This window comes from Hippopotamus amphibius, chromosome 14 (genome assembly GCF_030028045.1).
Source record: "Hippopotamus amphibius kiboko isolate mHipAmp2 chromosome 14, mHipAmp2.hap2, whole genome shotgun sequence".
In the NCBI taxonomy this organism is placed as follows: Eukaryota; Metazoa; Chordata; class Mammalia; order Artiodactyla; family Hippopotamidae; genus Hippopotamus; species Hippopotamus amphibius.
In genome coordinates, this window is record NC_080199.1 from 655,443 (window position 1) to 678,547 (window position 23,105).

General features: G+C 52.8%; 1 protein-coding gene across 3 annotated transcripts in view; it reads right to left on the reverse strand.

Annotated features, from left to right (window-relative positions):
- Nucleotides 1-9,880: 9,880 nt before the first annotated feature.
- The window catches only part of CUL4A (cullin 4A), a 35,015-nt gene continuing 21,790 nt past the window's right edge, over nt 9,881-23,105 (reverse strand). For all 3 annotated transcript variants that reach the window (XM_057707651.1, XM_057707650.1, XM_057707652.1), the window contains 9 exons: nt 21,704-21,808; nt 21,445-21,555; nt 21,273-21,358; nt 20,586-20,693; nt 16,181-16,294; nt 15,334-15,439; nt 14,997-15,169; nt 12,363-12,515; nt 9,881-11,366 (listed from right to left, as the gene is read on the reverse strand). In XM_057707651.1, coding sequence (XP_057563634.1) covers nt 11,271-11,366; nt 12,363-12,515; nt 14,997-15,169; nt 15,334-15,439; nt 16,181-16,294; nt 20,586-20,693; nt 21,273-21,358; nt 21,445-21,555; nt 21,704-21,808 — 1,052 coding nt within the window. In that variant the 3' untranslated portion in view covers nt 9,881-11,270. The remainder of the gene's footprint in view (nt 11,367-12,362; nt 12,516-14,996; nt 15,170-15,333; nt 15,440-16,180; nt 16,295-20,585; nt 20,694-21,272; nt 21,359-21,444; nt 21,556-21,703; nt 21,809-23,105) is intronic.

A 23,105-nucleotide genomic window follows, 5' to 3' on the forward strand; every position in this document is an offset into this window, starting at 1 on the left:
ATATTTGAAAAAATCAGCCCCTTTGTTGCTCCGTTTGCAAATATTTCCTCCCATTCAATGGAATATTACTCAGCCATAAAAAGGAACGAAATTGGGTCATTTGTAGAGAGGTGGATGGACCTGGAGTCTGTCATAGAGAGTGAAGTAAGCCCGAAAGAGAAAAACAAACATCGTATATTAACACATGTGGAATCTAGAAAAATGGTGCAGATCAACCTATCTGCAGGGCAGGAACAGAGACACAGACGTGGGGAATGGACATGTGGATGCGGGAGGGAAGGGGAGGCTGGGAGGAACTGGGAGGTTGGGATTGATGTACATGCGCTGCTGTGTGTGGAATAGCTGGCTCGTGGGAACCTGCTGCACAGCACAGGGAGCTCAGCTCTGTGCTCTGTGACGACCTAGATGGGGGGATGGGAGGATGGGGAGGGAGGGAGGCCCAAGAGGGAGTGGGTAAATGTATACACAGAGCTGATTCGCTTCCCTGCACAGCAGAAACTCACACAACGCTGTAAAGCAACTGTACTCCAAAAAAAGGAAAATCCGCCCCTCCTGCAGGACACTTAGGTGGCTCGCCCGTTTTTCGTTACTTATAATGCCATTGAGAACATCTTTTATACACATCCCACACGGCTCTCAGAGAACTTCCTTTTGTTCTGTTCCTTGAAATTCTTCAACCACAGGAGGTTTCCTTTCAGAAGGTTACAAAAGGGAACCGTCATAAAAAAGAACCAAAACTTTTGCTTTCTTAGAAAGCAGATTCAATCCGGTACTTTCAGGTCATCTGCAGGATGAGAATTTGTGTGACCTCAGTCACAGCGTTCCCAGCTACCCTCCCCGGACTGCCATCTGTGACCCTGGTCTGAGGCGGTGTGACTCGGGCCTGAGCTCGTTTGAGAAAGGAGACGTGGCCGACTGGGGCCTCTTCCTAGCCCTGAGCGGCACAGGTGGGAACTGAAGTCCACGTGAAGCCACTTCCACATCTGTAGCCCGTGATGGGAACTGACAGCAGTTCTGTGCGGCCGGCACAGCCCACAGTCTGCAGCAGTGCGGCCGGGAAGGCCGGCGGCCCGAGAGGGTGGCCCGTGGGGCTCCGGGGAGCGCGTCCTTCCCAGGCAGGCGGGCTGCCGTCCTGCGGAAGGCTGTAGCCTTCATCAGTTACTCTGGGCGGTGTCTGTTCGTAACAGCAAAAGAAAAGTTCAGGACCGAGATAGAAACGTGGAGTAAGATCGCGAGGACCAGGATTCCAACTAAAAAAGAAACCCAAAGACCAGTCTCCTCTTGCTTTCTGTTTCTCCAGGTAGAGCCAGGTACAGTGCGCCATTCCTTTTATTTTTTCTTGTTAACTTTTACCTTTTCAAATCAACTTTTTAAAGATGAGTTTATATAAAATACACACACCATTTCAGGTGTGCAGTCTGATGAGTTTTGACAAGCGTAGCGTGAAAGGCACATCAGGATGGCACCAGCGCGGCCGAGAGAGCCTCTGGGAGGGACCGGAGGCCGCTGAGGAGGCGGGGCTTGTGCGCGTCTCCGTGCGGATGGCATCTGAACTCTGGTGGCCGACTGTCTGACTCAGGCATCCGCAACATCTGCACGAAGTTCCAGAAACTCCACCTGCGTGTCGGACCCTCGCCCAGCATAACCAGTGACAGCCTGTCCCTTACGGACAAATGTCTCCTTTCTTGTGTCAGAGTCAAGCGTGATTCTGGCCAGACAACTTTAGCAACCTCACGGGGCCTTCCCTGCTGGTCCAGTGGGTCAGGCTCCATGCTCCCAAGGCGGGGGGCCTGGGTTCCAGCCGTGGTCAGGGAACGCCATGACGAAAGATCCTGGCTGCTGCAAGCAAGACCCGGCGCAGCCTGCGTAAGTACGTACATGCAGGAGTAAATTCAAATGGTCAGGATGGTAGATTAAAAAACAAAACAAAACAAAACAAAAAACCAACCTCATGGCATCTGCTTTTATAAACCCCTGATCCTCTCTTCTCTTGAACTCACTTCAGCTTTACCTAAATCTCCGTTTCCCAAGTTGAAATTCTTAAAGATCCCAGATGAGTTCTTTTCAGCCTGCTGCGTGTCCTTAGTCACCAGGAAGCACCCAGGAAACCACCACCCCAGTCAGGATGGGAAACATTCCCTTCGATCCCAAAGTTCCCTTCACGCGCTGTGTGGCTCTCTCCCGTCCCCAACCCCGGGCAGCCTTGGATCTGCTTTCTGTCACTACGGGTTAGTTTTTCACGTTACAGAATTTCCTGTAGGTGTAACCACATGGTACACACTTCTTGTGCCTCTGGATTCATCCCTGCTGCGTGAACCACTACTTCCCTCCTTTTCATTGCTTATGAAATCACAGCTGATTCCAGTACGGATCTACCACACCCGTTTACCCACTCACCCGTCGAAGGACCTTTGGTTATTTCCAACATTTTGGTGGTTAAAAATAAAGCCGCTATAAATACTCAAGGCCAAATCGTTCTGCGGGCATATGCGTTCATTTCTCTTGGGTAAATACCTAGGAGTGGAATGGCTGGGTCGTACGGTAGGTGTATGGTTTAGCTTTAAAAAGAAACCTTCAAACACTTTTCCAAAGTGGCCGTAGCATTGCAAATCCCCACCAACTGTAGCTCCACATCCTGGCCAATATTTGATATTATTAGTCTTTTAAATTTTAGTCTTTTAAATTAAAAAAATTAGGACAGTTGTCTAGTGGTAACTCGTTGTGACTGTAATTTGCATTTCCTTGATGACTGTTGAGGTCAAAGATCTTTTCACGTGCCCGATAATTCACGTATCTTTTTTGGGTAGGTGTTCAAATTTTGTCCTAATTTTTAAAATGGGTTACTGGTTTTCTTGTTATTGAATTCTGAGTGTTTTTAAATATTCTGGATGCAACTACTTTGAAGTATTGTAAATAATTTCCCCATTAGGTGGCTTGCCTTTTTATTTCTTAATAGTACCTTTTAAAAAGCAAGCTTTACATTTAATGAAACTCCAGTTTACCAGTATTTTTTTATGCTTCATGCTTTTTGTATCCTAAGAAACCTTTGCATATCCCAACATCATAAAGATTTTTCTCCTGTGTGTGTTTTTTTTTCTAGAAGGTCTACGGTTTTAGCCACTACAATTAGGCCTAAGATCAAATTAAGTTTATGTTTTGCAGATGGTGTGAGATGAGTCCGTGTTCATTCGCCCCAGCGTATGGGTAGCTATTCGAAGAGAAGACTTTTCTTAACCTATTGAATTACCTTGGCATCTTTGTCGAAAAGCTATTTGCACATAAATGGCTCTGTTATGATGCTTCCTGCTCCATTCCGTTGACATACGTCTGCCATTTCACCAACACCACAGTGTCTTCACTACCGGAGCCTTATAGTAAGTCTTGAAATTAGAAAAAGTTCTTCAACTGCCCTTGTAAAAATTGCTTCAGCTTTTTGAATTTCCATAGGCATTTTAGACTCAGCTAATCATTTTTCTATACAGGAAAAAGCCTGCTGGAATTTGGGTGGGCATTGGAGAAAACCGACGTCTTAACAATATTGGATCTGCCGATGACATGCTATCGTTTTCCATTTATTTTGGTGTTCTCTAAATTTTTTTCAGCCATGCTTGATGGTTTTCTGGGTTCATCTTTTTGTATAGTTTGTAGTTTATCTCTAGATATTTCACACATTTCTGGATACCATTTCCAGTGGAATTGTACTTTAAATTTTTATTTTCCAGTTGTTTGTTGCTAGAATGGAGAAATACAGTTGATCTCTGCTTAGTGACTTTGCCTCTTCTGACGATGCTAAACTGTCATATTAGTTCTAGTAGCATTTTTTGTAGATGTCTTCATATGTTCTACCTATATAATCATGTCATGTGTGAATAAAGACTGTTTTACTTCTTCACTCCTACCTGTATGCCTTGCACTTCTTTTTCTTGTTTTATTGCAGTGGCTAAGATCTCCAACACAATATTGAACATAGACAGTGAGAGCAGACATCCTTGCCTTGTCCCAGTCTTAGGGGGAAAGCTTTGAATCTGTCACCGTTACGCAGAATGTTAGCTTAAATCTTTCGTTAATGTCCTTTCTCATGTTAAGGAAGCTCACGTCTATCCTCAGTTTTCTGAGAGTTTTTTTTTTTAATCAATGTGTTGAATTTCATCAAAATCTTCTTAACCTATTGAGATGACTATATCTTTTTCTTTATTTCTTTTCTTTTTTAGATTTTCAAATGTTAAACCAACCTTGCGTTGTTGAGGAAAACTTGGCTTGGTTTTGGTATATTATTGATTTTATATGTTGCTGTATTCAAATTGCTAATATTTGGTTAAGGGATATTGTCTGTATTGTCTTCTGATATTTTTGTCTGATTTTTTAATCAGGGTAATGCTGGACTCATAATTTTAGTTGAACCCTCCTCTGTTTCTGAAGACTGTATAAGGTTTTTATCTTCTATTTCTTCTTGTGTCCATTTTGATAATTTGCAAATTTTGTGGAATTTGATCATGTGATCTAAGTCTACTAAGTTGTAGAATTTATTAGCATAAACTGATTCATAATATTCTCTGCAGGATCTGTTGTCATGTCCTTTCATTCCTAATATTGATAATTTTTGTTTCCTCTCTTTTTAATTAGTCTAACTAAAGGTTTATTAATTTTGTTGGTCTTCTCAAAGAACCAGCTTTTGCTTTCACCGATTTCTCTTTTTGTCCATTTTCTTTTTTTTATATATAAATTTATTTATTTAATTTATTTATTGGCTGTGTTGGGTCTTTGTTGCTGCACACAGGCTTTCTCTAGTTGCTGCGAGCGGGGGCTACTCTTCATTGTGGTGCACAGGCTCCTCATTGCAGTGGCTTCTCTTGTGGCGCACAGGCTCTAGGCACGTGGGCTCAATAGTTGTGGCTCACGGGCTCTAGAGCTCAGGCTCAGTAGTTGTGGCGCACAGGCTTAGTTGCTCCGTGGCATGTGGGATCTTCCCAGAGCAGGGCTCAAACCCGTGTCCCCTGCAATGGCAGGCGGATTCTTACCCACTGCGCCGCCAGGGAAGTCCTATTTGTCCATTTTCGATTTCTTTGATTTCTACTTTTCCCTTTATTCTTTCCTCCCATCTATTTATCTTGGATTTGAATTGCGCTTCTTTTTCTAGCTTTCTAGGCTTAGATCTTTGTATTTCAAACTTTCGTCTTCTTTGACGTAAGCATCTGAAGCTATAAATATCTCTCTAAGCACTTCTTTGGCTACAGCTTACACATGTTTGGTATATGTTTTCTTATTTGTTCCATTCAAAATATTTTCTACTTTTCCTCGTGGTTTTCTTTGACTCGTAGGTTATTTAAAAAAGTGTTATATTATCTATCCATATTAGAATTATTGGATTATTTATTTAGAAGTGTATGGCTTAATTTCCAAACATTTAGTTACTTACCGGCTATCTTTCTGTTAGATTTCTGCTTTAATTTCATTGCGGTCTAGGGCACACTCTATATAAATTTCAACACCTTTAAACGCAGTGAGACTTGTTTTATGACACAAAGTGTGCTCACCTTGGCGAGAGTCCACACGAACGGGGAAGAGTGCTGTTGAGTGTGCTCTTCTGTAACCAACATCGAGGTCAGGTCAGTTGGTAATGTTTCATGTCCTTCCGGTTTTTCTGTCTCCTTATCAACTGCTGAAAGGAGCTTGCCGAAATCTCTGACTACAATCATGGGTTTGTCTGCTGCTTCTGTCTGCTCTTTTCAGCTGTCAGTTTTTGCTTCATTTATTTGGAAGCTCTGTTACCAGAAGTCTGTACATTTAGGGTTGACGCTGATAGGCGCCTCTTTTACCTTCATCTCTGCAAAGGCTCCTTGTCCTGAAGTCTACTGATGCTAAGAGAGCCACACAGCTTTCTGTGTGTGTGACTTCTTATGATTAGTTTTCATGGTAAAGCTTTTCTTCATCTTTTACTTTAAACCCACCTGTGTCTTTATGTGTAAAGTGACTTTCTTATAGATGACGTATACCTACCTGGGTCTTCATTTTCCATCCATCCTCGTAGCTGGGGTGTTTAGGTCATTTTACCTCTGTTCTTTATTCCGGTCCCCCTACTTTCCCGCCCCGCTTTGGGCAGATTTAAAATTTACACCGAGATTGTTCTTCTTACCTGGGAATGGGCCGCCTCTGGCATCTGCGCTGGCCTCTGGCGCTGCTGTCAGCACCTTTGTAATAACGCAGAACAACCCCACGGCTAATAAACTTTATTATCTTCTTTTAAAAGATAAGGAAAGCAAGGTTTAGAGAATGTGAGTAATTTTCTTAAGGGCACCCAGAGGGCAACAGAGCCAGGCTTTGACCCCTGGACTACCTGACCTCAAAGCTCCAGCCCTAACCCTTCCTCTCTGCCCACCCAGGGCCTCCACCATGTGAGAAGCTGACACCGTGTCCACTTTAAAATGCGGTGCTGTCTCCATTTATGGAGCAGTTGACCTTAATTCTTAAATAGGGCCCTTAAAAACCTCCTCAGCTGTTTATCTCGCTGCTTCACGTTTGCCTACATGTGTACCTACCTTTATAAGCTGTCCTCCTACCTTTGCAAGAACACACACACATGCACACAAACACGTATGCAAACACACACACACACATATACACATACACACGCGTACACATGCAAACACACACAAATCACATGTACCCCAGCAACCAAGAGATGCAGGGGCCGCCTGTGCTGGGAGCCGGGGCAGAGAGCCAGCCAGCCAGCCCTGACTCTGGAGAGGGTCTGAACAAGCCGCAGTTTGTGGCTGCTGTAAGAGAACTAAGGACGGTTTTTACGTAAAGCTGTTTAAAAATGAGAGAGAACACGTAGCAGTGACTATATGCAGCTCACAAAGGAGGAGCTGTTTCCTGTCTGACTCTTTACAGAAAAAGTTTACAGTCCTGCCCCAGACATGAGGAAAGAGAAAAGAACTTCAGAAATTCGAATTAGTGCCCTTAGAACTTCAAGAAGATATTGTAGCCATAAAAACAAAAGAAAACGACAGTCTCCTATTAAAATTGTGGGTAATCAGGAAACAGGAAATGACAGCCTGATCTAGAGGCCACTGCAGGGGGAAAAAGTGACCAGAAACAGAAGTGGGAAGTTCACGGCAGGGCGGGGAGGGGCAGGCGCTGTGGGTTTCCATTCAAGACCTTCTGGCTTATTTGCTTCACAAAATTCCTCTTAAAGAAAGTGAGAGCGGGACCGTCGAGGGGAAGGTGCCTTGTGGGAAGTGAGTGGAGCACAGCGCAGGAGTCACGAGTCTTCTGAGGAAGGAGTTTCACTGAGCCCTGAGTCCAAATGAAAATGGGCCCCACCTCAGAATCTTGTGAAATTTTAGAAAAACCCAGGACTGGATTTCAAAAGCTCTGTGGAAAAAAACAACAAACCAGGTTAGTTACACAACAGCAGCCGACTTCAGAGCTGGAAGCCAGAGGCCAGGGGGCGAGTCCTTCCGAGTTCTGGGCCAGGACTTGAACCTAGACCTTCCCACGGAGCCGATCTACTAACCCCATTGCAAAATAAGTCAGACAAGCAAGGGTTCAGGACGTTTTCCTCCCATGCCTTCCTGCCGAGAAAGTCACGGAAGGATCACTTCAGTAAAAACCAACCGGGAAAATAAATAAGTAAAAGGAAGGCCAGGGTTGGGGAGGAGGGTCGGAAGGCAGGGGTCCTGAGGGGAAGGTCTTTGAGAGGAAACTGGATTCATGCAGAGAGTTTAATGAGAAAATTGCTGATTGTGGTGATGAGACAAAGTTTGCGGGCTTTTTGGTCAACAATAGCATTAAACATTGCTATATTTTTATTTAAAGCGTATTTTAAAATATTTTTAAATGTCCGGAAAAGACAAAACGCTGGACCAGAGCAAGTTTAAATGTGACACGCACGTTGAGGGTTTGACGGCGTTTGGAAGAAGAGAGCTGGTCTCTGTGCTGCCTCGAGCGGCCCCGGTGCAGACGCGCGCGCCACTCCTGGGTTCCAGGGCGAGCTTGTAGAATACCACCAATGCCACCTGTGAGTCTGAGGTGTATAAAGACATCAACATCACCCGACAGGAGCTGGAAGGGGAGCAGCCACAGGCGAGAACACGGGCCTTCACGTCCCCATTTTCATCGTGGATGTTCTTTGAGAAACAGTTGAGCCGAGGAAATGGAGGTTTGGACGCGTGACTCAGTTCAGGAGCTAAAGAGGATACAACTGACGAGACGGGGGGCGGGGGCTCTGGGGTTGCTCTGGGTGGGCTGGCCCGCGCCCGCCGTGGTGGGGGCAGGATGCTATAGGGTGTGGTAGGCGGGGCCCCTTTTTCTTAACAATTTGTGATTCATTTTATTTACATTGTTTTGACAAAAACTGAAGTACAAAGTGTGCAAGGAACAGTCTCCCTGGCCCTGGACGTGCCTCCTGGGGGAGAGCTGCCGACGCACCCACGTGTGCGCCCACAGGAACACAGGCGCGTGCACGGGCCGGTGCTCTGCCCCCTCCTGGCCACACGTCCCAGTGGCTGGGACATCCGCTCCATCCGTGTCTGGATCTCACTTTGGGGGAGCCTGGGGGACACAGCGTCACACAGGCCTGGACAGCCCTGGACGGACGGCACCCGAGGCCTGTCGAAGGACATTCAGGACTTCTTTCTGCACATGCTGTTCCGGTACCACAACTCCCTCCCCCTGAGCGGCAGGACATCGTAGGGGATGTGGACTTTGGTGGGTCCAAGATGCGGGTGTTTTCCAACCATGCGCTTGTAAGTTCACCCGAGAGACCAGCACCCCACGTCATAACTGAGGGGCCACCTCCCAACGGCCTGTGGGCCTGAGCTGGAGCACAGGAGCCCCGTGCCCCCCCACCCCGTCCTGCTCCGACCCGTTCCTCCCCCCGGTCTCCTGATGGCCAGATTCTGCTTCCCGGCCAGAGCTGGACCCGGGCCAACCTCAGCAGAGGTCACCCCCCCCCCCCCCCCCGGGGAGGCAACAGGGGACGGGGTGGGGGGCCGGCAGAGCCCCTGCCTGCCCAGAACAGCTCACCCCCCTGAAACCTGCGGCCCCAAACGTCTCCCTGGGGCCGGGGGCCTGGCCACCCTCAGCGTCACGGTCACGGGGCCGTCCGCCCCCGGCCCAGCCCGTCTGTCCTCCAGCGCTGATCCCACTTCAGCCCCCCCACCCCCCGGGCCGGCCACCCCCGGCTACTCGGGGCTCAGACACTGAGAGCACAGCCACACCCAGCTGGCTTGCAGTTCTGTGCACACGGAACTGCTCAGAATCGCCTTATTTTTACCCCACATGTACCAGTTTTTATTTAAAAACTTTTGCCCACGTAGATTTTGAAAAATGTCATTTATCTGTCTTTTAAAGATACATCTCACACTTTCCTCTCGTTTGCGGTTTCATTCCTCGGAACCTTGACGACGCATCTGTCCCCAGCAGCCCCCTCAGCCCGAGGGCAGGGTTCCTGCGAGAACCCACTCTGCCCCCATCCCCCCCGCATCGCCGCGCGGCTCCTCCTGCCCGTCTCTTTCCTGCTAGAACTGCAGAGTAGCCGCGTCTGTGTTCAAGGGGAGGCTGACACTGTCCCACGCTGCCTGGACCCTCCACCTGAAGCTCAGGGCTCCGCTAAGTCACTTAAAGCATCTCACCTCTTCCCTTCCAATTTGGCAGCTTTTTTGCCTACGTGTCTTTTGCTTTTCAATCATTCTTCCGGTCCGCGTGTTCCCCACACAGACCTTTAACTACAGTAAGACGTGACATGACACTGACGAGGAAGGGGCGGGTGTGCTGGGCGGCCCACCTGCCGTCTGCTGGCCTGGAGGACGTTTAGGTGCTAAAGGGTGAGGAGGAATGTGTCATTTGCATACCACAGTTTTATTAATGTAATTTTAAGGCCAATTAAACTAATTTTATTCAGAGTAAGTCTACATTAAATTACAATATCAACAATCGAGAGACAATCAACGTAAAGTCTAAGAAATAGAATCTGTGCGGTCTCTTACCGACCACGTGTTACTGAACTCACAAATGAAAACTTACCAATATAGAAATAAAGATGATACTTAAAGAGGGAGGATGTTCCTATGGAAACCCATAAGATGTCATATTTTAAACACGCATGTTTCAAAAAGGGAGAATCTTTTAATAATTTAGCACAAAAATCAAATTATATAAACTTGGTATATTCCAGAAAATATTGCTTTCAACACGTACACCATGATCAAAATTCCTTTGGTAGCTTTTAATCAAAATGAAACATGCTATTATGTAAAATATAAAGTACTTTTAAATGTTCTCACAAAAGCATCTTTGCTGCAGTTACCACACGCACATCACCGCCCGCTGCCCCGGCCACGCGCGGGCAGCCTGAGAGCCGCCGCCGCCAAGGCCGCCTCCGCTCACAGCGGCGCGTCTCCCCGGAACTGTCTGCAGTGGTTACGGCAGAGCACGGCTGCCCTGACCAGGGCCGTGAAAACAAAACCAAACTTTATTGTTGCAATCGTACAAACACTGCAATTAGAAACAAATCAAACAGCAGTTACCCCGACGCAGGGAACAGGGGCCGCTCGACTCGCTCTGAGAATGGCACGCACACACGCCCCCCAAACCCTCACACAGAAAACCCACAAGTGACGCAGCGGAAGGGAGACGACGGCGCTGCTGGGCCCGTGGCACCGGAAGCGCGGCGCGCGGCCGCCTGGGGCGGCAGAGGTCTCCCCGCGGAGCCCCGTCCGGAGAGCCAGTCCTCAGAGGGCAAGCCCGCCATGGGGAGCAGCCCCGGCGCCACGGCCCTGCCAGGCTGCGGACGGGCCGGCCGGCTTCCACACTGCGCCCCTCGCACAGGGCTCTTGTTCGAGGTCTAAGAGCTTGTGCCAGGAACACCGAGCGAGGGGCCCCCGCCGCTACAGGAGGCAGCACGGAGGGCCGCGCACGCGCACACGCACACGCACACACACACGCGGAACACCAGCTTCTGCCACAGGAACAATGCTACAAAGGAGCCTCTTTGAACACACCAGTCTCTCTGCATGTCCACCCTCAGAGTCTCCCTGCAGAGCCAAGGAACCACTAAATGCCTAAAAGAACGGGAGGAAGGCTGGAGGGGAGGCGCACATGCCTCTTGCGAATGCTTGAGCCTGTGAAGGGGGATCCAAGGACCCCCCCTTTCCTTCTAGTCCCAAAGCAGCCATGCTGTTCCCTCCCAGAAAGCCCTGGAAACAGCACAGAAGTGTTCTGCCCTGAAGGTACATTCTAGCGTCTGGCGGGAGGCGGGGCCGCGAGCCTCAGGCCACGTAGTGGTACTGGTTCGGGTTCTCTTTGTCTCTCTCCATGTAGTCTCTGTCTATGAGGGACTCGATTCTCTTCTTCAAATCTCCAGGCTGGAAAAGAACACAAGCCCAGTTACGGGGCGTTAAACTCACAAGCATAAGGGGCTCTGAGGTGTCATACGTGTGATGTATGCACATATCACCCACGTCAACACACACATCTCTACAGAGCTGTTCATGATCAGAAGCTGGAAAGAAACTCCCCACCTCAAAGACAAGGTTAACATCGTATCGCGAGCAAAGGGCTCCCGTGTGGCTGGTGGCGGAGCACGGCTGCCCGTGGGGGTGCGAGGCTGGTGAAGGGCGAGCCTGCCACCGAGCCCGTCTGGGCGTGTCCTTCCTTGGTGAGGACACTGCTCCCCGACACCGCACGCTATCACCGTGTGTTACCGCACACGCTCCACGTGTACAGTGTCCCTGTGCGAGGTGGGGCGGCTGGTCGCCTCTGGAGCACGCTGGAGGCCCAGCCCCCGCACAGCACGGCTCTCTGCTGCGGGGAACAGGCCACACCAGCACCTGTCAGGGCGGCGCCGGCGCCGGCGGCTGCAGGCCTCCCTCCCGCACCTCTGCTCCACTGCGGGGCCCCTCCTGTGCAGGGCAGGGACGCTCACCCTGTGGGCCGCACAGCATGGTGCAGCACACGACCCCCTGGGGGACAGGAGGGCCCGCGGCCCGTCCACTTCCCGGTCCGCCCGGGCTGGACGCCATCGACTCAGAGAACGTCCGCCCAGGAGCACGCGTGGAACCTGCAGCGACCGAAAGGCTTTGGGGCAGGTGTCCTCCGCCAGTAGCCACGGGGAAACATTCCCGAGGCAGAAAACACTCTGGAGCCTGTGTCACTGGCGGAAGGAGGGAGAGCCGGGCCCCCAGTGTGCCTGCCGCGGTGACCAGGGGCGTCGGGTGAAGGTGGCGCTCGGCACAGGAGACCCCATGGCGAGTGACCAGCGATAACCGAGGACAGACGTCCATGCTGAAGGCCGTGAGACCTGAACGTGCTCTGACGCGTGCGCAGCGCCCGCCACGACTTCACTGAGCAGCCCCGCTCACCTTAACGGGAAACTTGAGCTGATTGTACAGCTCGGACACGAGCAGGTTGTGGCCCAGCGTCTTCCGCATCTTCATCGTCCGCACGATGGCGGCGTCGACCTGGTACTGGCGGTCCTGGAACACGCGCTCCGTGGTGCTCACCTGCTCTTCCACCTGCGCAGGAGAGAGGGCACCGGGCACGTCTCAGTGCCAGTCACCCTCTGACGAAAGAAAGGCCACGCTGCGGGCGAACCCTGGGCTGTCCTGCAGTTGTGTTCTAGTAAAACCATTTAACTTCAGGGCCAAAATAAGTGAATCTATAGGAACTGGTATGCTCGCTAACAGACTTCGGGTGCTGACCATGAAACGGATCCAAAGAACCCGCAGAGAGGAGGCCGTGCCCAACCCGCGACTCTGACACGTGCTAACAGTGCCAGTTCCGACAGGTCGTCAGAGAATCAACTTGGCTTTTAAACAGGGAGGGTGGTGAGAATGCTTTCTGGTACTAAAATAACTTCTCTGGTACTCTGAGAAAGATGTAAATGTATAAACTACCAGAAAAATAGAGGTAAGTGTTTTTTAAAATTTGGGTTAGAAGGAGGTCTTCCTTAGGATGACCCCCAAATCAGAAACTAAAGAGGAAAAGACTCTATTTCCCACGACAGTCACATGGGGGGAAAAACCCTCTCAGAACAACAAAATCACGTCTCACAAGTGACAAAGGCCAATCTCCCCGATAAAAACAGAACACCTGCAAGTCAGAAGTAGAATATTACAATAAGTCTACCAGTGACTTGAATTCAAGCGATTAATTAAAAAGGGGAAAATACAAACGGTGACCCAGGACAGAGCGGGACCAGCAGCTGCGGGTGCTTGCAGTGCTTGGCCAAGAGGCCTCCACGAGCATTTGCACCGAAACTTCACGCCCCATGACTCCCTTTTAAAGGATGGAGAACTGAGGACTAGGAAGCTACCTAATTTGTGCGAGCTCCTAAGTGGCCTAAGGTGCTCAGAGGAACCAAAGAAGGTCACCGTGACCCGGCAATGCACTATCTCTGCCTGAGAACAGGGTGGGCCAAGGCAGGTGGGCAGGTCAGGACCCCGTGCGCTGGAGACTGGAATCTGGCCGAGGGCTCAAAACCAACAAAGTTCACATTTTCTGACCCAGCGATTCCAGGGCGAGATGTCTACACTCGAGAAACAACCCTCCAGGGACGCGGGAGTGTTTGCACAGGGCGCTCAGCGTAGCCCTGTTTCCAGGAGTGGAAACGTCCTGACTGCCGTTCAGCAAGGGCACCGCCAGGCTCTGCGGACGGCTCCGCGGATGCTCTGATTCGAGCCACACCACGGATTACTGTGCACCCTTAGAAACCAACTCCTGACCTGGAAAGAGGCCCAGGGTAAAGACTAGCAACCGCGTACAAAATGGTGCATCTGTCACGTAAACACACGTATTAGGATTGTAAATGACAGTCCCGTTAGGACAACTTCACGCATGTACATCAGAGAAAAAAAGCTGCCTGCAAAAGGGCTGCAAACTCAAGTGGCAGAAGAGGTCACCTCTGGAGGAAAGAGGTGACCCAGGACAGGTCCCCTTGGGAATTATAACTCCAGGACCTTACAGCCTTCAGTCACTCTGGTGGAAATCCCTAACAGTAAGAAAGATGGCATAAAGGCTACGTGCACTAAACCACTAACAGGAATGTTAAATTACCCACTTAAAAATGCTGTACCAATCCAAACGCCTCTTAAAAAATAAAAACATATCATCAAATTTTTAAACATTTCTCAAACAGCCAGAAAATACAATCCTATTTTAACTTGAATTGAAAAAATGACCGACGAGACTAAATATCTTTTCTGTACTTAATGGTCTATTGGAATTCTTCTGCATGATCTGGACACACTTTCCAACTGGGCACCCCTGAGCTCCTCCAGGGAAGGGCAGCAAGCCCTCGTCCCGCTGCAGGTGCCCGAGCGTCTGTGACGCCACCTCAGACTGCGGAGCTGTCCGCGTGTCCTCTGGACGGACTTCCCTCCCCACGAGGCCTCACCTCCCTCACCCACACGAGCGAGGGGGCAGCTGACACCTGCTCCATAGGTGAGCGCTGGGCCGCGCCTGCCCACCTGGCCCACACGCGGACCACAGCCCTGTGGCACCTGGGCCTCTGCAGCAGGAGGGGCCTGCGGGCAGTGGTCCAAAACCTGCTCTGGACACGTGATGCTTGAGAACCTGATCAGAGCTACAGACGCTCTACCCCTACACGGATCACAGAGGCCATGCCCGTGGGTCCCCGACTCCCAGGACCCTCACCCCTTCCGCCCCAGGACCTGCTGGAGGCAAGGCCGAGAGAACGGCTGAGAATGCTGTGCGGAACTTACAAGCCACCAGGCTTTGGGAAGGGTGTGCTCTGCGCGCTAAGAGCACATGGCCCAAGAAGATCGGATCTACCCACCGCTCCCGTGAGCTGGCACGGGAACTGCTAAACGGGCTTCTTTCTGGGTCTCCCTCCTACGGCGAGCACAGAGGCTATGAAAGTGGCCTTGAGATGAGCACTCCAGACATGAGGCGTCTGCTCAGACCCGCGAGGGCGCGCGGGGGCCACCAAGGGGGAGACCCGGGGGCGGGAGCAAGGGCGGGGATGGGGCACGCACGGTCTCCTTCATCTGGATCTGGTTGATCTTGATCCGGAAGAGCTTGTGCTTGAAGTCACCGTTGAAGAAGAACTTGTCTCCATCTTCGACCTCCTTCCCTTTGGGGCTTTTGAGCAGGACGCGCGCTTTCCCGCAGGCCAGGGACTGCAGCGTCCGCCGCAGCTCGCTGTCCTCTGCGTGCGGGACAGCGCGCGGGTCAGCACCCAGGGCCCCGGCCTCCGCGCTCTCAGGGGCGCCTGGGCCCCGCGGCCCCACCCCCACCCCTCGGGCCACGCCCCCGTCCCCCCCCCCCCCGCGCCCCCGCATCCCCGCCCCCGCATCCCCGCCGGCCACCCACCTATGCCGGTGGCCACCCGGACGTCCTCCAGGCTGAAGCCGTCGCCTTCGTTGAACATGAGCAGCACGAGCGTCTGCAGCAGTGACACCTGGAACTCCTTCTTCCCCTTAAAGAGAAGCGCGGCCCCGTGGGGAGCGGCCCCGCGGACACGCGCGGGCCTTTCTAAGAGGCTCCACGTTGCTCGCAAACCCCGTGCGCGGGGCGCTTAGAAATCCCTCATCAGACGCCAAATAAGGCGAAACTAAGTTACTAATCACGCAAGAACAGAGCGGCTCAGGACTGCGCCGAGCTCGTCTCCTGAAATCCCTTCCAGCGCAGCGAGCGAGCTCTCTGGCAAGCGCCGCCGAACCAGGACGGGCTCGCGGCGTCCCCCGAGCAGCGGCGCGGGTGCCACCGAGGGCCCCGCGTGCGCGGAGCAGGAGGCTCGGCGCCCAGGCCTGAGCGCGGGGAGCTGGCGGAGGCGCGCGCCGCGTCCGCGCCCCGAGGCCCGCGCGCCTGTGCGCGCCCTTCCCGGCAGCGCCGGCTCCTACGTGCCTGCGTTCCACGGTGGCGACGCGCAATATTTCAAACCCTCCGCGGGAAAGGACAATGCTGAGCACTTTTTGGGCAATGAAGTATTTTTAGATTAAGGTCCCTGCTATCTTCTCGGACGTGGCGCCGACGCACACTCAAAGGCGTGTGGCCCGCCCTACGGTGACCTTCCCTCCACCGCGGCTCGGACACGGGCGCCCCCCACTCGCCCGGCCCCCGCGGCGGACACGGGCCGCGTGGTCTCACAAGCTCAACCACAATTAAGACACATTCCGTTAACACACAGCAGAAAAAAAGTGAGAGACAGGGGACTTACCTCCTTAAACTCTGCCTTCAACACCGCGTGCCCCAGCGTCGTTTGCCACTGAAGCTTTCGACCACTGTGCTTTCCAAGATAAAATGTCTTAAATACTTCCTGAAGTTTAATCATCTGTCAAGCACAGGGAAACAGTGACTTTAATTACGCGAGACGCCTCTACCCTAAAGAGCCACACACTGGCCGGTGTTCACGGCTGAATGAGGAGTCAGCTCTGCGCTGGTGCAGCCGCCCCGTCCGCTCGGGGCCCTCGTGCGGCCGCCACCTCCCTCCGGAGCCCCCGCAGGCGTCCTCAGCCCCTCCCGCCCTCGGTCCTTGCGGCCAAAGCCCACGGCTCTCACCTGGCTTCGTCTGGTGAGAGGAGCCCTCTCGGCAGCCTCCTCCTGCCCCCAGCACCCGCAACCCGCGACACGAGGACCCCCGTCTCCGCTGGCCCCCACACGGCGCAGCCCCCGGCTCGCACTCCGCTCGCCCGCCAGCGCCCCCGCCACGGCCCAGCCCTGGAGAAGGCTCCCCGGCCGCCGTGCTCACCGGCCCGGCCCTTCCAAGCTGCCCCCACGTCACGCTGCACCTCCTCGCCCTGCACCCCCTCCGCCGGGCCCGGAGCTGCTCCACCAGCACCGTCACCATGCCCTCTGGACCACCCCCTCTGGACAGGAAGCTAAAGGGGGCGGGACCAGGGCTGCCCTGCAGTGGACGCCCAAGGGGCTGGGCCTGCTGCTCTCCACGCGGGCACCTCTGTCGGGACGGCCTGCCAGCCTCAGGGCCGCCTGGCCACCTCCTGTTCATGCTCCCAAACTCGGCTCACAGTCACTCCACGGACCCGTCACCTGTCGTCAGTAACGTGATGTCACTGCACTTCTAAGTATTCCGGGACACAGCCAACAGACAAGGACTCTTCTTTAGAAAACAGGTCTACTGCACCACCTCACACCTGAGAAAAGGTCCACAGTGTGACAGACCTTCCAATGCACACCTCCCCTCAAATCATCTTCTGGAGACGGACTCCTCGGCGGAAATAACAGCGATGACACAGGGGAGGCAGCGGCTGGCCCCGCGCTCACTGCGTGCCCGTCGCCGTCCCAAGCTCAGAGGAGATCAAAGACCCAAATGTAGGGGCTAGAGCCACAAAGCTCTTAGAAAAAACACAGCCACAGATTTTCATGGCCTTGGATTTGGCAGTCGTTTTTTAGATATGACCAAAAGTACAAGTAACAACAGAAAAAAACAGCTTAAGTGGACTTCATCAAAATTAAAAACTTCTTTGCAAAGGACACTACCAGGAAAATAAAAAGACAACTCACAGTTGATATTTGCAAGTCACATACCTGAGAAGGGTCTACTGTCTGGAACATAGAAGGAACTCTCACAACTTAACAGACAGAAAACACAATTAGAAAGTGGGCAAAGGACTTAGACAATTCTTCACAGAAGACCTACAGATGGCCAATAAGCACATCAAAAGATGCTCAACATCATTATTCAATGGGGAAAAGCAAGTCTAACCAAAATGAGATACTGATTCACACCCACTAAAATGGCTATAATAAACAAAGGAAAAGTAATAAATGTTGATGAAGATGTGTGGAAATTGGAACCCCTGTGCGTTGCTGATGGTGTAGCTGCTGTGGATGACACTGGTAGTTCTTCAAAAAGTTAAACAGTTACTGGGGACTTCCTTGGTGGTGCAGTGGTTAAGAATCCGCCTGCAGGGGACATGGGTTGGATCCCTGGTCCAGGAAGATCCCACGTGCCACGGAGCAACGAAGCCCGTGCACCACAGCTACTGAGACTGTGTTTTAGAGCCCGCGAGCCACAACTACTGAGCCCGTGTGCCACAATTACTGAAGCCCACATGCCTAGAGCCTGTGCCACGTAACAAGAAGCCCATGCACCACAACAAAGAGTAGCCCCTGCTCGCCAGTTAGAGAAAGCCCACACGCAGCAACGAAGACCCAATGCAGCCAATAAAAATAAAATAAAAAACCAAGCTGCAAAATAATATGTAGAGAATAATCCAAGTTTAAAAAAAAAAAGTTAAACAATCATCACACGAGCCAGTGACTCCACTCCTAGGGACAGACCCCAAAGAGCTGACAACAGGCGACCAGACGCCTCACGCGCACGCGCGCAGCAGCATCAGGGCCGTCAGAAGGCGGAAGCGGCCCCCGTGCTCATGGCACGGACGGAGGAAGGAATGTGCTCCGTGCGCCCGAGGGAGGCTCACTCCGCTTAGAAGGCGTGAGCTCTGCAGCACGCGCCTGCGGGGATGCGCCCTGAGGCCGGGACGCTCAGTGAGAAGCCCCACCCGAAGGCCCCGCAGCGCACGCCCCCTTTATAGGAAACGTCCAGGACACCTGGACCAGGGGTTGCCTAGGCCCGCGGGACTGGGGCAGTGTGTAGGGGGGCGGGGGATGGGAGTGAGTGAACAACGGGTCACGGCTTCTGTCTGGGATCATGAAACATTCTCACCTTCCCATAAACTACCGCCCCTGAACTGGACACAAAACCGTGGGTGTGTTTTACCAAGTACAAGTATTGGGTAAGCCCCAGACGCCTTCTGCTAGAAGACCAAGGTGCTCCAGAGTGCGGGGGGTTCGTGCTGAAGCACAGGAGCAGGAAGGGCCTCCACAAGGCAAGGGTGGGGTCGTCTCAGCATCAAACAGGTGAGAATCCCAGAGTTCACAGCGCCAGAGACAGAGGAAAAAGCAGCAAATTCGGGGGAGGGGTAGAGAGGAAGGCTTCTCCTTGGAAGAGGACGCTGACTCCTACACAGAGACACGGGAGCCAGAGCAGGGTCACCGCTCCCCAAGGTGAGCACAGACCCAGGCGGGCGAGTCTGACGGGGACGAAGGGTTCACAGCGTCCTGGAATTCTCCCCGCAGGGTCCCGATAACGACACGCCGGCTGACGCCTTCACCAGGGGAGCCCAGGGAACGTCACCAACGGGGGCAACAGGACAGCGTGCGGCCCCCCCACGGTCTGCGCCCGCCCACCTGCAAGCTGGGGCGCGCGCGCCGCTGGCGGTGCACACAGGGCCGTGGTGTGGGGGAGGGGAGGGGGCGCGGCCGCCCCCGCTGAGGGGACTGAAGACACGGCTGCGGGCAGAGTGGGAATACGGTGAGGCGGGGGCTTGCAGCAGCACGGGCTCCTCAGCTCTCTGCGTGGGGCAGCGTCCTCGGGTTCCTGTCCCAGGAAATAGCCCCTGAAGTACTAGGGGTGGGAGCCATCTCGCAGCCTACTCGCACGTGCCCGGAAAGCACGCACACCACGGAGAGGCTGACGGGCACACGCGGGCACACGCGGGCGCGGGGAGGGTCCTGGGCACGCTCTCCTGAACGCTTCCTGCAAATGCCTCGGAGCCTGAACTGGCTTCATACAAGAGCTGAACAGACCTGCAGCGCCAGGCGCGAGGCACACCCAGGGCGGAGGGAAGTGGGGGGAGGAGGGGAGGGGCATCCTCTGGCGAAGGTGACAAGCGTCAACAAGCTGGGGACAGACGGGGTGCGGCGGTTTCCTGGAGAAGAGGGTCCACGGGGAGGGTCACACCCGGCCCGGGAGCACGAGAGAACCGGGCGGGTGTGGGGTGCCAGGGACCGTCTAGAGAGAGGGGACACAACACCCTCGCTGGCGGGGCCTCAGAGCCTTCCCACCCGGTGGAGATTCAGGGAGGGAGTGCGGAGGCTGGGATGGCCACGGGGGTCCTGGGGGGCACGCGGACACACAGGCTGGAGGCTGAGAGGGGTGTGTGCGCAACGGGAAGGAAGCTGAGGGCCCTTCCTGAGAACATGAGCATTCAGGATGGAGGGGAAGGGAAAAAAGGAGAAAAAGACCACAAAGGCAACTGACCAGTGTGGTTGGAAACAGAAGAAAATCCCAGAAAAGATACTGTCTTGGAAATAGGAAGAATGGCTCCACGACGCAGCACTTCAGCCCCAGGCTCCCGGGGTCGAGGGCCCCGTGCCCACTGTCTCTTCCTGGAGGCCCTGGCCCCACGCCAGCCGGGCCCTGACCAGCGGTCTGTGCGCTGCTTCCTCCCGTGCTTGCTCCGTGCCCCGGCCCAGCGTTCTCCCTGGCACCCGCACGTCCCCAGGGAACCAGAGTGACGGCCGACACGCACCATCCCCTTCCCCTCGCGGGACCCTGGCGCCACCCACAACAGGCGGAACAGCCAGCAAGGACGCCTCCGGCTTCACACACGCGCGTGCAGCCACTTTTTAAAAAAGCGCCTGTGCCCCCGCCTTCTGGATGCGCAGCCGGTGGACAGGGAGACAAAAAGCATCCCCTGTGAACGCTGCTTCCAGAGACGACGGACAATCAGGGCTTTGCCCGTGTGAGTGACGGGACGGTCCTTGCAGAGGGCACATCCGTGCGGCACCGCACGGCCCTGGGCGCGGACGCTCACCTCTGGGGTCAGGTGTACGTCCATGGGCGTGTAGGTGGGCCAGTACCCCATGGTGAGGATGTTCACCGTCAGGTCTATAGAGCCCGGGTCACTCTGGTTCTGCATGTACTGAAAACAGAATCAAGACAGAACGGTTACTTTAGAATATCACCGAAAAGAATTAATGTATTGAAAAGTAAACGGTGTCATTTCCAAAGTACAGTTTACCTTCTGTTTTCACTTCTTTTAGTCCCTGGGACATAACCCACTGAAGTCACGCACCCTGTTCTAAAGTCACTAGGAATATTTTTCTTCTTTAGTTTGTACCAAACAAGGGATCATGAGTTTGACTTAAATCCATTTAAGTTAAATTTTTAGCACACAATTTTAGCAATTATTTTTCTTTTTTTTCTCTCTCTCTTTTTTTGGCCATACTGCACGGCTCGTGGGACCTCAGTTCCCTGACCAGGGACAGAACCTGGGCCCTCGGCAGTGAATGAGTGCAGTCCTAACCACTGGGCTGCAGGGAACTCCCAGGGATTATTTTCACTTCGAATTTAAGTTTTTTGAATATATGAGACATTAACAGGGTAACATTTAAGGACAAGGATTTTACACAGTTTGCACACTTATGTACGTAACTTACATAATCACAATTTAAAAGAGTATTTTTTAAAAGCTGTTTTACTTGAAAAGAACACCACATGCCTGCTTGAACTGAACCATGATGTCCTTGGAGAGCTCCATGTCCTTGAACATGCCTTCCAGCTTGCTGGTGAACGCGGCCCCACACTCTGGACACAAGCGGACGGTGGTGAGCATCCCGGGAGAGCAGGCGGCCGGCGGGGCCCCTGCGCCCCCCACCCCCACGCGCGCTTACCGTGCTTCAGCTTCGACAACATTGACTTCTCAGCATCCACGGAGGCGCTTTTCCCAACAAGCAGTCTTTTTGCCAAATCTTTCTTATAGAATGCTTCAAAGACATCTTTACCTATTTACACGCACGGGAGGACAGCAAAGACGTGCGACAGTCACCCTGCGAGCGTCCACCTCAACGGCCGAGGGCCCACGCGGCACCCACCCGGACCCGGCCGGCTCCTCCCGCGTCTCCACAGAAGACCCCCCCTGTCCCCGCCCACCGTGAATGAACCGGAAGATGATCATGATCTTGTCCAGGATCCTCTCCAGCTCCTCGTCCGTCGCTTCCTTGTTACCTGCTCTCAATTTTGAATCCACGTGCTTTGCTGTTGATTATGAAAAAAGGTTAAAGAGGTTAAATCATTTGAAAAATGCGCATTCCTTACACAGCACATATTCTAAACAGAGAAAGGAAGATCTCGCAGTTCTCCAAGCAGAAGCGGAAGAGTAACACCCTGGACCCTTTCCCAAATGTATTATTATGTGACAAAAAGGCAAACACCTGACTTTCTAAGGCCTGTGCCTTCAAGGTGCAGAGAACACACACCCCGACCCCACGCTGGGGCGCGTGGCACGCGGCTGCTCCAGTCACTGCAGCGCCCCGCCTTCAAGACATGGTGTGACACACCCGGGGCAGACCTTCTTAAGAGAAAGCGCCTTTCTCAGGGCTGGCGATGCAGGGACAGGGCGGCTCTGCTCGTGCGTCTTGTTTCTGAGATACAGGAACCAACCAGGACCTGGCTTAAGGGAGGGAGAACTCAAGCTCCCAAGAGTCTGCAAACACCTTCAGAGAAACCACAGTCCGCAAAGTGGCACAGAGGCCAAACGAAATTGCCTCTGACCTTCTCCTCTCATTGCTCTTGTTAGCGTTTCCCCTTATCATCCTCTCCTTATGAAACACTATGGACATACACGAACGTGGACACTTGAACAGGGAACTCCACATTCCCGCCACACATCTCCAACAACCCAGAACAGAGCCCACCCAGTTCTGCACCACACCTGCCCTGCCCTTTGCCTCCTGTCAATCTCAAAAAACAAACAAAAAAGACCCCAAAAAAACTCACTAATGAGAATCTGAGTCCTGAAATATATTTTGATATTATCATGAAATCGTTACGTAAAGTGATCATTTAAAGCAGTTTCATCTTAAGATGTGGTATCTTCGGAGATGCCGTTCCGTTTTACCATGTTTGACCACCGACTGGCGGGCACAAAGAGGGTGGCGGAGCAGATCTCCCGTTAAGCATCACGCAGAGCTTGACAGCTGTCCTCGTGACACTCACACAGAACAAACCCCAACCCAACTTCTGAGCAGAAACGACCAGCTGGGAATCGACAGGAGATCCAGGCCCATTCTACAAAAGCAGCCCTGGAGCTGTGAGCAGTGCAGAGGACAAGTCCTCACCTCCCTCCCTCTCTTGGGACGTCGAGCTCCACTTCTTCACGCATCACTACCACATCCTCCCTTAGGGAGAGGCCAGGTACTCACACGTGTATTTAATACATATACCAGCATACATCTGTACACGTGGTTTTTGAGAAGGCCTGTCCTATTAAGGCATGTTCCCCGCCCTCTCCATAAGGAGCTTGAGCTTCAGGGGAAAAAAATCTGCTTGAGTT